The sequence below is a fragment of the Theropithecus gelada genome, chromosome 2 (genome assembly GCF_003255815.1).
Source record: "Theropithecus gelada isolate Dixy chromosome 2, Tgel_1.0, whole genome shotgun sequence".
NCBI lineage: Eukaryota > Metazoa > Chordata > Mammalia > Primates > Cercopithecidae > Theropithecus > Theropithecus gelada.
In genome coordinates this window covers 123,735,000-123,752,918 of record NC_037669.1, presented here as the reverse complement: position 1 = coordinate 123,752,918, position 17,919 = coordinate 123,735,000, and the positions used below count along the sequence as shown (strand labels likewise).

The 17,919-nt window shown below is 35.8% G+C and overlaps 1 protein-coding gene across 1 annotated transcript in view; it reads right to left on the bottom strand.

The window, feature by feature from the left end:
- The window catches only part of ZBBX (zinc finger B-box domain containing), a 141,808-nt gene that overhangs the window by 38,584 nt on the left and 85,305 nt on the right, over nucleotides 1-17,919 (bottom strand). Inside the window, exons 18-19 of the mRNA XM_025376570.1 lie at nucleotides 15,423-15,576; nucleotides 5,694-5,810 (exon numbers count right to left, since the gene is read on the bottom strand). Coding sequence (XP_025232355.1) covers nucleotides 5,694-5,810; nucleotides 15,423-15,576 — 271 coding nt within the window. The remainder of the gene's footprint in view (nucleotides 1-5,693; nucleotides 5,811-15,422; nucleotides 15,577-17,919) is intronic.

Below are 17,919 nucleotides of genomic sequence, written 5' to 3'. Positions count from 1 at the left end.
ATTGTCATTATCATAAAAACTCTAATTTGATGGAACCTATGCCATAGAACATTGTTTTCATTCTAGCGACTCAATGAAAAATATAAAATTCAAAAAAGTGACTACAGGCGGTCATCATGTATTAAGTATTTAATGACCATTGAGTTGATGTTGTTGTTGTTGTTGTTGTTTGATTGAGACGCAGTCTTGCTCTGTCACTAGTGCAGTGGCGCGATCTCGGCTCACTGCAAACTTTGCCTCCCAGGTTCAAGCAATCTCCTGCCTCAGCCTCCCAAGCTGGGATTACAAGCACGTGCCACCACACCCAGCTAATTTTTGTATTTTTTGTAAAGACAGGGGTTCACCATGTTAGCCAGGATGGTCTTGATCTCCAGACCTCATGATCTGCCTGTCTCGGCCTACCAAAGTGGAGTTTATCTTTTTTTAACTAAAAAAAAAAAAAAAAAAAATCTACTTCAAATGTGTCTAATACTTCAGAAGACTCTGAATACAGTATGTAATTATTTAAGCAATTAAAATTGACCAAGGTAAGTTTCAAAGGGTACCAACTTTAATGAAAATTTCAGAAATCAATTCTTAAAATAATTTTTATTGAAATAAAATTATGAATAAGTTAAAATAAGACTGATCCTTTGTGTCTATTTGTGCTCAGAGAAAAATAACAGGCTAAAATATGCCTAAGTGTTAAAAACATATATATATAATTATCCCTGGGAGTTATTTTTTTAATTTTTATGACTATAAGTTAGAAATGATTTCCTCTTTTATCTGTAATATGTAAAGAACCATATTTATAGCAATCAAGAACCAAACTCTCCACGTCTACATAAGGAAGCAATAGTAGGGGCGCTAACAGTAGCCGCACAAGTCAGTGAGTGTAACAATAATTCACAATATAAACCAAAAGTTCTACTCTATGGGGTAAACCACATTTTAGTATCTGTACAATGGTATGTCTCAGTCAAGGTAAAATTTAAAGGAATTTACAACTCTTACTTTAAAAAAAACAAACCAAAAGAAAATGCTATGAGTAAGGACTGGACTTCTGCCAATTCACAGAAATGAAGAAAGAAATATTTAATATAATGTAGATGCCCTTCAGAAAATCTAGAAGAGTACAAACACTGACAAGAACCTTTGATTGTCACAGTATTTAAAGGTAATTGATCCCCATTGAGAAAAAGAACACAAAGGACAGGTCAGACTTATGCTTAGCACACAGCAAAGAAACAGACCATCTTTCTTACTGGAAATATGCTCAAAGTGTAATTTAAAGTAATTAAAAGACAGAAAGAGATAGAAGAGGCCTCAATTTGATTACTGATTCTGTTATTGTTCTTTTAAGTCAATATATCATTCTTTCTAATGCTTAATATATAAGGGTATAATGTTGCTGTTAAGTTTAAGATATAAGACAACATTAATACTGGCACTAATTAAAAATGCCATGATTGAGGGGATCATTCCATAATTTTAAAAAAATCTCAGTTTGTAGATTAAAAGTGTAAGAAGTTACTTCTGGAGTAACGTGTACCATCACTGTCAATGCAATCGTAAGAAATTATTGATTAGCACTGATCAGTTATATTCTAAATGTAACAAAATTAAATTTCCTTGGTGTTAACTAAAGAATATATGCTCTATGATTACTAATAAACTAAGCCAACTTTTGGGAAGACAAAATTCAATAGTGCCTTCAAATCATATGAATGGGTACAATATTACTGGTAAGGATATAAAGAATAGGAGTAATTCACTGAATACTATTTAATATGATGATAACCGTTATTGCTATTCTAAATACAAAGTTAGAATTAAATAAAATGTAACTATAGCAACATGATTTTAGGTAGTGTTTTAATAACAAATAATATTCTTATCAAAAGACCCAGTATTTTGATCTTAAATAAAGTTTGCAAAACACTATTGTCTATTGACATTCTTATTCCATTATATCAACTGCTGAGAATTTATACATAAAAAGAATTCTTAGAAAATACATTTCTCAAAACATATAGAAATTTGATTTCACAGCACGGTTAAGTGGAAAGAATACTAAACTAGGTAGCTAAGAATGCTATTGTGTTATCTTATAGAATTAGAAATCAGCTTATGACCTGTGAAATACAAAATTCAGGAACTGGATAGTACAATATCTTAAATTTATTCCAACTCTGAGAACTTGTGAATTAATACTCAATCAAATTCAATTATAAAATTATTTATCACCTCCTAAAACTGCCAGGCACTGTGTCAGGATTGGGGTATTCAAAAGTGAGTAAGACATTGCCTCTACCCTCAAGTTGCGCTCCAAACTAACACACAGTTCTACTAGCCTACTCTGCTAATTGGAAAGCACTTACTGAGCACTTACAATAGGCCAGGCCCTGTTCTATTACTGAAGATACACCAACAAACAGGACAGGCTAGTTCTTGATTTCTTTCCAACCAAGGGTAAGAGAGAGCAGGAATAAAGCTAATAAGATGATGTTAAATAGTGATAGCTTTTACAAGAAAGATAAAAGAAGGTAAATGTGATAGAGGGACTCAAAAGACCAGCACTAGATAGGGTGGTGTCGGAAGGCCTCTCTATGGAGGTAGCATCTGGACTGAGGCTGAATAATGGAAAAGAACCAATCATATGAAGAGTGAGAGAATGGAGAGGGAAATTTCAGAGCATCCTGGATAAGAGATAAGATCTAAGTCTAAGGCTAAGAAGTGAGTAAGAGAGTAGCTTAAGAACAGAAAGAAAGCAAATGTGGCTACAGTGTAGGAGAAGATGCAGTTAGGAGACATGGGTAGCCAACCAAGGTGTTGCTGTGTGATACATGGTAAGGCATACTTTTTTCTACTTTCTATAGGAATCCATGGAATGCTTTAGGCAATAGAATGGCATGATACAATATATGGTTTATATTTATGGAAAGTATGATTCACTTCCTATAAGCTGTAAATATTAATATATAAGCTATAAATATCAATACTGTTATGAGTATAAACAACTCAACTCACTGACTATAAATAGTAGAATATAATGGAAATGAATTATAGCAACATAGTTTTGGGAGAAGTAAAAGTGAAAATAGGAGACAAATGAGAGATTACAGACAAATGACTTGGGCTAATCTTGAATAGTGAAGGTAAAAGTGGTTAGAATTGGGCTCGATTTTAGAGCTGAAATCAGCAGAATCTAAAGATAAATAGGATGCACTGAGTGAGAGGCAAGATGACTCCCAGATTTCAGACTTAATCAATGTTTGGATAGAGTTGCCATTTCCAGAGGCAGGAAGATGGGGTGGGGGAGGATTAAGTTGTGGCAGGGATGGGAAGAATGAATGAACTTGCTGCTAAACACACATAGCTATGATGTCTTTACATTCACGGGTTTTTAATTTTTGTGGAAATGGGAATTCCATTATATGCTGGCATACAAGATTTCTGTAATTTGTGACAGAGCCAGGCAATTTTTAGTTTAGTTTAGGCCACTATCCCTGTTTAGAAAGCCATTTCCTAACTTCTCTGACTGGTAAATATTGTAACTTTAAAGACTTAACTGAATGTTACCTAGTCTCTAATATCTTGCCAATCTACATTTTTCAATAGCAAGGTCATTATTTTATCATCCCTATTTCTAAAAAATACCCCGCTTATATATCTAACTATTATAGCTAATAGGACATATTATCACTAATTACCTATTAATATCCAAAAGTAAATTACTCATAGGCCTTTTTATAAAACTTATATGTGATATAGTTTACATATTCACACACACATTTTATATATATTAAAAAAATTATAACAGTTTTCTCAAAATAAGGTATTCAGACTGTCTATATTAGTATAAAAAGGAGTTGTTGTTGTTCAAAAAATAAATGCAATTTCCTAGGCATTATCTCAGCCTTAATTAATCAGAATCCCTAAGAGTCAGATCCAGAAATCTGCATTACAAGAGGTTTCCCAGGTGATTACACTCATACTGACTTTTGAGAAACTTTATACTGGACTCTAAGCTCTTGAGCAATAGAGATAAGAGTTTGTTTTGTATAACCAGTGTCTGGCAGTAGTGCTTCAACAATTTTTTTTTTTTTTTTTTTTTTTTTGAGATGAAGTCTTGCTCTGTCTCCCAGGCTGGAGTGCAGTGGCATGATCTTGCCTTGCTGCAAGCTCCGCCTCCCGGGTTCAAGCAATTCTCCCACCTCAGCCTCCCAAGTAGCTGGGACCACAGGCACCCGCCATCACGTCCAGCTAATTTTTTGTATTTTTTAGTAGAAATGGGGTTTCACTGTGTTAGCCAGGATGGTCTCGATCTCCTGACCTCATAATCCACCTGCTTCAGCCTCTCAAAGTGCAGGGATTACAGGTGTGAGCCACCATGCCCAGCCAACAAATGTTTTTTATAGCAAATTATTGATTTTGACTGATCTGTCCAAACTGATACTTAAAAGCATTTGACTACTGATTTGTAGATTTGTCTTTGTAATAAATTTATCATAGCATGTATATGAATTTGTTTTCGTCAATATACAGTGACTTATAACAGTTTGTTCTGATTGCCTCAGAGGGAAACAACCCGAATTTTTGAAGTTGACATAGACTTTGATGTAAAAATAGGCATCTAATTATAGAGCCAAAAAAACCCATAAATACATTGTTTTCTCCCTAAAAAGTTTTATATCTGACAGATTCTCAACATAAATGCATATGGAAAGGATCTAAGCTAGCCAGAGAGGTTTAATCATAGATTTTAGGGCAAGAGAGACATAATAAATCTTATATGGAGAGACGAATCATATGCAATTAAATTTCTGCCTTGAAGATAGCCTTTAAACCAATGCAAATAGCCCACTTTCTCAAGTATTCCTCCTAAACTGTGAGCTTAATAAGATCAGGGAATATTACTTATGTATCTCTTTTATCCTCAGGGCCAAGCCAAGTGCTAATATCCTCAATATATATACCGAATTACCTGAATTCATTAGTTATATACTACAACTTCCTACTTTGGCATAAAGCAAACCCATTATAGCTGGTATAATGGGATAACAGTAATGTTCTAATAATACTAGTGATTTTAATGATGTCATATACTCTGTATAAACTCATTAGGAAAGTATTAAAATAGACATTCAGTATGTCAAAAGAATTATTCTATGGAAAATCTTATAATTACTTTGTTTAGAGAATAGAGTTAATGAACTGAAATGAAGATTCCAGGGTCAGTACATACAGAATTATATTTAGAACTAAGCTTTCTCAATCCCGGCAATGAGCATCTTAAGCTAAGTCAATCATTTCACATATGGTTCTGTCTGATCATAATATAGGTAAAGAGTAGGCAAAATCTGGTATAAACATACTGCTTCCTGAGTGAGTACTGAAACTGAGCACGTATTTCATAAGGATTGTTCAAAATATGCCATACTCTTAACTACACTTTGCAAATGTTATTTCCTAATACATTGCTATAGAAAATAACTAAGATGATAATTCATGCCTTTGGAAAAATGAGTACACTTATTTTTGTGCTTTGGTTTTGGAAGAAAAGTCGAGGACATTTAGTTAAAATGAATGATTTTAAATTACAGAACTTCAAAAACTAAATTTCAGGTGCCTACTAAACTGCTAATAAAGCTAACTACTAAAGAAAGTAAGCTGCCAACATGGCACCGCTGCCTTTGAGTCAATGTTACCCATCTTTTGCTGTTTTCTACTTGATGATGGACTCTGAGCACCCTGCAGAACACCCAAGACAATTGCATTATCAGCATGTTCACTTAAGCTATGGTCTGGAATCCATTCTCTGTCTTCTGAAATTGAAAAATAATAAGATAATATAAAGTTTAAAAAGAAGAAAATCAATTTTATTAGTTTTGTATTTATGTCTTACTGGACAATATTTAACTGGATAAAGAATATTTATAACAGTGATATATATTATGAAATACAAAATCTTATTACAAAATAAAAATCATTAAATTAAAATATTTTAATTTTAAAAATTTAAAAAGTATAGACTGGGTGTGGTGGCTTATGCCCGTGATCCCAGCACTTTGGGAGGCCGAAGCGGGTGGATCACCTGAGGTCAGGAGTTTCAGAGCAGCCTGGAAAACATGGTGAAATCTTGTCTCTACTAAAGATACAAAAATTAGCCAGGCATGGTGGTGTGTGCCTGTAGTCCCAGCTACTTGGGAGGCTGAGGCAGGAGAATCACTTGAACCCAGCAGGCGGAGGATGCAGTGAGCCGAGATCATGCCATTGAACTCCAGACTGGGCAACAAGAGAGTGAAACTCCATCTCAAAAAAAAAAAAAACAATTAAAAAAGTATATAACAATGCAACATAAAGTATTATTGTTTCTACATGAATAAACACATTTGAATACATAAGATGCCTAAGAATATAGATGTCACCAAGATCTAGCTTTCAAAATGGAAACCAAAAAATCATGAAGAGAAGGTAGTCAAATAGGAATAGCTCCAGTCTGTAGCTCCCAGTGATATTGACACAGAAGGCGAGTTTTTTCCATTTCCAACTGACGTACCTCTCACTGGGACTGGTTTATCTCCTTGGGTCTGGTTGGACAGTGGGTGCAGCCCAAGGAGGGCAAGCTGAAACAGGGTGTGGTGTCACCTCATCTGGGAAGGCAAGGGGTTGGGGAACTCCCTCTCCTAGTCAAGGGAAGAAATTAGGGACTGTACCGTGCACTCTGGCTCTGATACTGCACTTTTCCCATGGTCATCGCAACTCTCAGACCAGGAGATCCCTTCCAGTGTCTATGCCACTAGGGACCTGGGTTTCCAGAACAAAACTGGGCGGCCACTTGAGCAGACACCAACTTAGCCACAGGAGTTTATTTCTCATACCCCAGTGACACCTGGAACACCAGCGAGACAGAACCATTCACTCCTCTGGAAAGGGGGCTGAAGCCAGGGAGCCAAGTGGTCTGGCTCATCAGATCCTACCCCCATGGAGCCCAGCAAGCTAAGATTCACTGGCTAGAAAGTCTCATGGCCAGAACAGCAGTCTGAGCATGACCTGGGATGCTCGAGCGTGGTGAGGGGAGAGGTGTCTGCCATTGCTGAGGCTTGAGTAGGCAATTTTACCCTCACAGTGTAAACAAAGCCGCTGGGAAGTTCCAACTGGGTGGAGCACATGGCAGCTCAGCAAGGCCACTATGGCCAGATTGCCTTCTCAAGTTTCCCTCTCTGAAAAAAAAGGCAGCAGCCCCAGTCAGAGACTTATAGATAAAACCTCCATCTCCCTGGGATAGAGCACCTGGGGGAAGGGGCAGTTGTAGGCACAGCTTCAGCAGACTTAAAAGTCCCTGCCTGGCAGCTCTGAAGAGAGCAGCAGATCTCCCAGCATAGTGTTTGAGCTCTGATAAGGGACAGACTGCTCCTCAACTGTATCCTGACTGGGAGACAACTCCCAGTAGAGGATGACAGACATCTCTTACAGGAGAGCTCTGGCTGGCATCTGGTGGGTGCCCCTCTGGGATGAAGCTTCCAGAGAAAGGAACAGGCAGCAATCTTTGCTGTTCTGCAGCCTCCACTGGTGATACCTAGGCAAACAGGGTCTGGAGTGGACCTCCAGCAAACTCCAACAGACCTGCAGCAGAGGGCCTGAACTATTAGAAGGAAAACTAACAAACAGAAAGGAATAGTATCAACATCAACAAAAAGAACATCCACTCAGAGACCCCATCTGAAGGTCACCGACTTCAAAGACCAAAGGTAGATAAATCCACGAAGATGGGGAGAAACAAGTGCAAAAGGGCTGAAAATTCCAAAACCTGAATGTCTCCTCTCCTCCAAACGATCACAACGCCTCACCACCAAGGGAACAAAACTGGATGGAGAATGAGTTTGATTAATTAACAGATGTAGGTTTCAGAAAGTGGGTAATAACAAACTCCTCCCAGCTAAAGGAGCATGTTCTAACCCAATGCAAGGAAGCTAAGAACTCTGAAAAAAAAGTTAGTCGAATTGCTAACTAGAATAAATAGAGAAGAACATAAATAACCTGCTGGAGCTGAAAAATACAGCACAAGAACTTCATGAAGCATACACAGTAGCCGAATAGATCAAGTGGAAGAAAGGATATCAGAGGTTAAAGATCAACTCAATGAAATAAAGCGAGAAGACAAGGTTAGAGAAAAGAGTGAAAAGAAATGAACAAAGCCTCCAAGAAATATGGGACTATGTGAAAAGACCAAATCTACATTTGATTGGTGTACCTGAAAGTGACGGGGAGAATAGAACCAAGCTGAGAAACACTCTTCAGGATATTATCCAGGAGAACTTCCCCAACCTACCAAGACAGGCCAACATTCAAATTCAGCAAATACAGAGACCACCACAAAGATATTCCTCGAAAAGAGCAACCCCATGACACATAATCATCAGATTCACCAAGGTTTCAATGAAGGAAACAATGTTAAGGGCAGCCAGAGAGAAAGGTTGGGTTACCCATAAAGGGAGGCCCATCAGACTAATTGCAGATCTCTTGGCAGAAACCCTACAACCCAGAAGAGAGTGGGGATCAATATTCAACACTCTTAAAGAAAAGAATTTTCAACCCAGAATTTCACATCCAGCCAAACTAAGCTTCATAAGGAAAAGAGAAATAAAACCATTTACAGACAAGCAAATGCTGAGAGATTTGCCACAAGGCCCACCTTACAAGAGCTTCTGAGGGAAGCACTAAACATGGAAAGAAACAAACAGTACCAGCCACTGCAAAAACCTACCAAATTGTAAAGACCTTTAATGCTATGAAGAAACTGCATCAACGAATGGGCAAAATAAACAGCTAGCATAATAACAGCAGGATCAAATTCACACATAACAATATTAACCTTAAATGTAAATGGGCTAAATGCTCCAATTAAAAGACAGACTTACAAACTGGATAAAGAGTCAAGACCCATCAGTGTGTTATATTCAGGAACTCTATTTCATGTGCAAAGACACACATAGGCTCAAAATAAAAGAATGGAGGAAATTTTACCAACCAAATGGAAAGCAGAAAATAAGCAGGGGTTGCAATCCTAGTCTCTGATAAAACAGACTTTAAACCAACAAAGATCAAAAGAGACAAAGAACACCATTACATAATGGTAAAGGGATCAATGCAACAAGAAGAGCTAACTATCCTAAATATATATGCACCCAATACAAGTGCACCCAGATTCATAAAGCAAGTTCTTGGAGACTACAAAGAAATGCAGACTGCTACACAGTAATAGTGGGAGATTTTAACACCCCACTGTCAATTTTAGACAGTCAACGAGACAGAAAATTAACAAGGATATTCAGGACTTGAACTCAGCTCTGAACCAAGTGGACCTAATAGACATCTACAGAACTCTCCACCCCAAATCAACGGGATATACATTATTCTCAACACCACATCACACTTATTCTAAAATTGACCACATAATTGGAAATAAAACACTCCTCAGCAAATGCAAAATAATGAAAAGCATAACAAACAGTCTCTCAGACCATAGTGCAATCAAGTTAGAACTCGGTATTAAGAAATTCACTCAAAACTGCACAACTACATGAAAACTGAGCAACATGATCCTGAATAACTACTGGGTAAATAATAAAATGAAGGCAGAAATGAAGATGTTCTTTGAAACCAATGAGAACAAAGACACAATGTACCAGAATCTCTGGGACACATTTAAAGCAGTATGTAGAGGGAAATATATAGCACCAAATGCCCACAAGAGAAAACTAGAAAGATCTAAAATGGACACGCTAACATCACAATTAAAAGAACTAGAAAAGCAAGAGCAAACAAATTCAAAAGCTAGCAGAAGACAAGAAATAACTAAGATCAGAGCAGAACTGAAGGAGATAGAGACATGAAAAACCCTTCAAAAAACCAATGAATCTGGGAGCTGTTTATTTGAAAAGATTAACAAAGTAGATAGACCACTAGCCAGACTAATAAAGAAAAAAGAGAGAAGGATCATATAGATGCAATAAAAAATGATAAAGCGGATATCACCACCGATCCCACAGAAATACAAACTGTCATCAGAGAATACTATAAACACCTCTATGCAAATAAACTAGAAAATCTAGAAGAAATGGATAAATTCCTGGACACATACACCCTCCCAAGATTAAACCAGGAAGAAGTTGAATCCCTGAATAGACCAAAAACAAGTTCTGAAATTGAGGCAGCAATTAATAGCCTACCAACTGAAAAAAGTCCAGGACCAGATGTATTCACAGCAGAATTCTACCAGAGGTACAAAGAGGAGCTGGTACCATTCCTTCTGAAATGATTCCAAAAAATAGAAAAAGAGAGACTTCTCCCTGATCTATTTTTATGAGGCCAGCATCACCTTGATACCAGAACCTGACAGAGACACAACAAAAAAAGAAAATTTCAGGCCAATATCCCTGAAGAACATCTATGCGAAAATCCTCAATAAAATACTGGCATACCAATCCAGCAGCACATCAAAAAGTTTATCCATCACAATCAACTCGGCTTTATCCCTGGGATGCAAGGCTGGTTCAACATATGCAAATCAATAAATGTAATCCATCACATAAAGAGAACCAATGACAAAAACCATATGATTATCTCGATAGATGCAGAAAAGGCCTTCAACAAAATTCAACAGCACTTCATGCTAAAAACTCTCAATAAAACTTGATATTGATGGAACATATCTCAAAATAATAAGAGATATTTATGACAAACCCACAGCCAATATCATACGGAATGGGCAATACCTGGAAGCATTCCCTTTGAAAATTGGCACAAGACAAGGATGCCTTCCTCACCACTCCTATTCAACACAGTATTGGAAGTTCTGGCCAGGGCGATCAGGCAAGAGAAAGAAATAAAGAGTATTCAGTTAGGAAAAGAGGAAGTCAAATTGTCTCTGTTTGCAGATGACATGATTATATATTTTGAAAACCCCATTGTCTCAGCCCAAACCTCCTTAAGCTGATGAGCAACTTCAGCAAAGTCTCAGGATACAAAATCATTGTGCAAAAATCACAAGCTTTCCTATACACCCCTAACAGACAAACAGAGAGCCAAATCATGAGTGAAGTCCCATTCACAATTACTACAAAGAGAATAAAATACGTAGGAATACAACTTACAAGGGATGTGAAGAACCTCTTCAAGGAGAACTACAAACCACTGCTCAAGGAAACAAGAGAGGACACAAACAAATGGAAAAACATCATGCTCATGGATAGGAAGAATCAATATCATGAAAATGGCCATACTGCTGAAAGTAATTTTTATTTTCAATCCTGTCCCCATCAAGCTACCATTGACTTCTTCACAGAATTGGAAAAAAACTACTTTAAATATCATATGGAACCAAAAAAGAGCCCACATGGCCAAGCCAATCCTAAGCAAAAAGAACAAAGCTGGAGGCATCACACTACCTCACTTCAAACTATAATACAAGGCCACAGTAACCCAAAACAGCATAGTACTGGTACCAAAACAGATACATAGACCAATGGAATAGAACAGAGGCCTCAGAAATTATACCATACATCTACAACCATCTGATTTTTGACAAACCTGGCAAAAACAAGTAAAATAAAAGGATTCCCTATTTAACAAATGGTGTTGGGAAAACTGGCTAGCAATAGGCATAAAATTGAAACTGGATTCCTTCCTTACACCTTATATAAAAATTAACTCAAGATGGATTAAAGACTTAAATGTAAGACCAAAAGCCGTAAAAACCCTAGAAGAAAACCTGGCAGTACCATTCAGGACATAGGCATGGGCAAAGGCTTCATGACTAAAACACCAAAACCAATGACAACAAAAGCCAAAATAGACAAATGGGATCTAATTAAGCTAAAGAGCTTCTGCACAGCAAAGAAGCTATCATCAGAGTGAACAAGCAACCTACAGAATGGGAGAAAATGTTTGCCATCCATCCATTGGACAAATGGCTAGTATTCAGAATCTAAAAGGAACTTAAACAAATTTACAAGAAATAAACAAACAACCCCATCAAAAAGTGGGCAAAGGATATGAACAGACATTTCTCAAAAGAAGACATTTATGCGGCCAACAAACAAACAAACAAACAAAAAGTTTATCATCACCGGTCATTAGAGAAATACCAATCAAAACCACAGTGAGATACCATCTTACACCAGTTAGAATGGTGATCATTAAAAATTCGGGAAACAGCAGATGTTGGAGAGGATGTGGAGAAAGAAATAGGAGTTCTTTTACACTGTTGGTGGGAGTGTAAATTAGTTCAACCATTGTGGAGAACAGTATGGTAATTCCTCAAGGATCTAGAACAAGAAATACCATTTGACCCAGCAATTCCATTACTGGGTATATACCCAAAGGATTATAAATCATTCTATTATAAAGACACATACATACATATGTTTGTTGCAGCACTGTTCAAAATAGCAGACTTGGAACCAACCCAAATGCCCATCAATGATAGACTGGATAAAGAAAATGTGGTACATATACACCATGGAATACTATGCAGCCATAAAAAAGGATGAGTTCATGTCCTTTGCAGGGACATGGATGACACTGGAAACCATCGTTCCCAGCAAATATCACAAGAACGGAAAACCAAACACCACATGTTCTCACTCATAAGTGGGATTGAACAGTGAGAACACATGGACACATCACACTGGGGCCTGTCAGGGTGTGGTGGGATAAGGGAGGGATAGCATTAGGAGAAATACCTAATATAGTGATGGGTTGATGGGTGCAGCAAACCACCATGGCACATGTATACCTATGTAACAAACCTGCATGTTCTGCGCACGTACCCCAGAACTTAAGGTAAAATTTTTTTTAAAAAATGAAGAAACAAAAAATTGGAATATATATAACTAGTAAGGAGATTAAATCTGTAAGAAAAAATTTGCCAATAAATAAAAGTCCTGGACCTAATTGCATCACTGGTGAGTTCTATCACACATTTGAAGAAATAACGCCAGTCCTCAAACTTTTCCAAAAGATTGAAGAGGAGGGACACCAACTCAAACTGTGAGTCTACACCTACACTGATACTAATGCCAAACAAAGACACAAGTAAAAAAACATCAGAACAATATCATTTATAATCAGTGATGTAAAAATCTTCAAAGTACTAACAAACCAAATTCAGCAGCATATTAAAAAGGGTTTTACATCATGATCAAATAACATTTATTTCTGAAATGTAAGGATGGTTCAGCATATGAAAATCCATCAATGTAATATACCACATTTATAGAGTGAAAGAAAAAAAAAAACCACATAATCATCCCAATTTATGCAGAAAAAGCATTTGACAAAATCCAACACACTTTTATGATAAGAACACCTAACAAACTAGGAATAAAAGGGAAATACCTCTACATAATGAAAGTAATATGTTAATAAACCACAGCAAACATGAAACTCAATGATGAAAAAAAAGAACAATTCCTAAGATCTAGAGCAAGGCAAGGATGATTGCTTTTGCTACTTCTATTCAATATAAGTAGCCAGAACAGACAAGAAAAAGAAATAAAAGACATTTGAATTAGAAAGGAGGAAGTAAAATTATCTTTGTTCATAGATGATGTGATCTTATATGTAGAAGACACTAAAGATTACACAAAAGTATGTTAAAATAAACGAAATCAGCAAAGTAGTAGATACAAAGTCAATAGGCAAATACCAATTGTATTTCTATATGCTAACAATGAACAATCTGAAAAGGAAATTAAAGGAACAATTCCATTCACAATAGCATCAAAAAGAAACAAACTTAGAAATCAACATAACCAAGTAGGTGAAAGACTTATGCAATGAAAACTATAAAACATTGTTGAAAGAAACTAAAGAAGACACACATAAAGGGAAACATATCTTATGTTCATGAACTGGAGGAGTCAATAGTGCTAAGGTGCCAATGTTACCCAAAGTGATCTACATATTCAATATAATCCCTATCAAAAACTCAATGACGTTTTTCATAGAAATTTAAAAATATCATAAAATTCACATGCAATCAACAGGGACCCTGAATAGCCAAAACAATATTAAAAACAAGAGCAAAGCTGGAAGACTCACACTTGCTGATTTCAAAACTTATTATGAAGATACTGTAATCAAAACAGTGTGATACTGGTACAAAGACAGACATATAGACCAATGAAATGCGGTAAACAACCCAGAAATATATCCTCACACATATGATCAAATTACAATTATTTGAAAAAAGTTATACTTACGGTATAAAACATATTTTGAAATATGTACATATTGTGGAATTGCTAAATCAAGTTAGTTAACATATATCTCAACTCACCAATAATTTTTTTGTGTGTGAGAAAACTTAAAATCTACTCTCTTAGCCAAATAATTTTTGACAAGGGTGCCTAGACCATTCAATGGGGGAAAGAAAGGTCTTTTCAACAAATGGTGCTGGAAAACTTGATATCCATATGCAAAATAATGAATCTGGACTTTTAATACCATGTACAAAAATAAACTCAAATCGATCAAAGACCTAAATATAAAACCTGAAACTACAAATACCTTAGAAGTATAGACCCATGACATTGGCTTTGGAAATGAATTATTAAATATGACATTGAAGGAACAGGCAAGAGCACCCACAAAAATAGACAAATTGGACTTTATAAAAATTGGAAAAAATTACATCAAAAGACACTATCAACAGAGTGAAAAGGCAATCCACAGAATGGGAGGAAATAGTTACAAATAATATATCTTATGAAGTAGTAGTATCCAGAATATAATAAGGAACTCCTATAACTCAACAATGAAAAAACAAATAACCCAATTAAAATATGAGCTAAGTAACTGAATAGACATTTCTCCAAAGAGTATATACAAATGACTTAATAAGCACATGAAAAGATACTCAACACTACTAATCATGAGGAAAATGCAAATCTAAGCTACAATATTATACCACCTCAGACCCATGAGGATGACTACTCTCCCCCGCCCCTGCCAAAAAAAGAAAAGAACAAGTATTGTCAAGAATGCATAACAATCGGAACTTTTGTTCACTATTGGCAGTAATGTAAAACACCAACCAGATGGTGGCACATACTAGTGACACGCCTTGCAGAACTCTGAGCCAAATAAACTTCTTTTATTTATAAATTATCTAGCCTTGGTTATTCCTTTATAGCAACACTAAAAGGTCTAAAATAACCACACTTCTAAATGCTAAAAATAATCTTTCCTAGTTTCATTATAAGTCATAGTTTCTCACATTCTGATAGTAACCTTAAATGTAAATATATAGCAACTAATACAAGGTCAATAATTTGAGGCAAGAAGAAAATGATTTTATCCATTGAACAGAACTGCCCAGTGTTTCCTAAGATGAGAACAGACTGTTTTAGAAAAATGAGCTAGAACTTTACCTGCAAGTGTAATCCTAGTACTGGAACTGTTGCATTCTAAACGATGAGAAGGAAGTAAGTTGAGTCTTTCATTTGTATCAAAAATAAAGAATCTCTCAAGTCCTTGATATTGTTTTGTTATAGGCTTCCTTCTGCAGGCTATTTCTTGTAACAACTAAGAAACAAAATATTCAACATTATGAAGTTTATTTTCTAACTCATTAACACAAACAAGCATATTCATTTATCAGATACCTACTATATACTTGGCACAAATTCTTCCCTCATCAAGTTTAGTTTCTAACAGTGGAGACAAATAGTAACACAACATTTTTGTATATAGTAAGTTCTAACTACCGTTATAATGATTCTCTGAAAGTTGATATTAATCCAAAAAGGACAGAAATTCATGAAATAAAATAATTTTTTTTTTCTTTTTCTTGCTTTATTTTCATCCCTCAGTGTCCTTGCACATAAATTATCCTGGAATTCAGAGTTACTTCCACATGCAGTGGCTGTGAACTAGTGTCTTTGTCTATATATAAAATAATTTCAAAATTGAAGGTAAAATACCAATGGGAAATATCTGACCTGACAATGGTCATGGAAAAAAATGTAAGTTAACAAAACACTCAACATGAAGCAAATATACAAGTAGGAAACTGAGGCAAGAGGAAAATAAGTAATTTACGAAGTTTATATAGCTAGAAACTAGCAGACCTAGGCTTTGAATATAGGTCTGACTGATTTGAAATGTAGACTTATCCTGCCACCCTATTAAGTCATTTTTACATGTTCTTATTCTAGAATTGAATATAACTGGGATTTTAAAAAATGTGAATCCAGTAGAAACAGATTAGGAATTCATTAGTAATAGCTCTAGATGAGGTTATAGTATAATCAGAGTAGCTATCAGTTTTTAACAATTCCCTAATGAATCTAATCTAATTAATGCCCAAATATAGTCTGTTGCAATAAATCAATGTAAACCAAATTACTTTAATTTAATATAAATTTATAAATTATATAAATGAGATAATATTAAAGAACAAAGCTAGTGACCAATAAAGCATATCATTCAAAGACAAATCCAAATCCAAAATTCTCAGCACATATTCCCTGGCCCTCCCAGACACTGATAAACAATTATAGAATTCTTTCCACTCTAGTGAAGCTTATATTTGAATTATGCAATTGCAAATCTGGAAGAGTTTTGAATGTCTTGGTTTACAGATAAAAATCCTAAAATAGTTATGTTTTATTACTTTTAGCACAAACTTACAGAGTTAACTATTGATAGTTTTAGAGCCAGAACAAAGGACCCCTGACTAGTCCACTGTTTTCCTAGCTACTGCCCTACAAATTAGTACTTAATTCTGTAGGAAGTTCCACCTTACACAGAAATCATTTTCTAAAAACTGAAGTACAAAAGAAACAATTTTATACTCAATTTGGATGGAGCACAATAGATTTATAAGTAGTTTCTTCTGATGGAATGACTTCTACTAGGACAGAAAAAGAGTAAAATAGGTTCAGGTTTAGTTCTCAGGAATGAAAAGAAAGTAGATTCAACCACTTTATTCAGAAGCAGGAACTCAGTCTGCAAACTGTGAAGCACCAATTCTGATGGCCACTTCAGAAAGCTCTATTTTACAGCTCCCTTCCATCTGCTTTTCACCTTTTGTTTTGCAACTCTTCAAATTCTCTTGTGATCCAACAACTTAATTCTTTACAGAGATTGGCCATCTCCCGTAATAAGATGCTCAGGAGAACCTTTGGCGCTCAGCTTAAGTCCTGTCTTACCAGTGGTGGACAATGTCTGTGAAACTATTTACACTTTTTTATTCATCAGATATAATTACCTAGGAATGGATTAAAACATTCTTTATTTTATTTATATAAGGGGCAATCCTGGAGTTAGAAACCCATTAGTTTGTTGAGAATACTTCTAAAATCCTATGACAGATTATTCCTGAAAAAACTTCAAATCTCTCAATCCAATATCCCCCATGAGGAAAAGGCAATCTTTACATAACACTATTTTATTACTGTCCAGGACTACATTTAGTCTCACCTAATTGAAAAAAACAATAACCATGTAAGCCATTTTACAACAGTCACTGGCTTTTGATTATGTCAGCAGGTTTGAGCTGCTGAGAACTTTATGGATCCTATGCACTTAAATACTCATTCAGATTGTTTCCTGAACTAGCTCTGTCAGAACATATTTTATACTGAGCAATATTTTATACTGAGCAATGGATAGTCTTAAATTGAATAAAACAAGAACGTATCCCAGCCACACACACATTCTCATTTTTTTTTTTCGATGGAGTCTCACCCTGTCACCCAGGCTGGAGTGCAATGGCACAATCTCAGCTCACTACAATATCCACCTCCCAGGTTCAAACGATTCTCCTGCCTCAGCCTCCTGAGTAGTTGGGATTACAGGTGCCTGCCACCACGCCCAGCTAATTTTTGTATTTTTAATAGAGACGGGATTTTATCATGTTGGCCA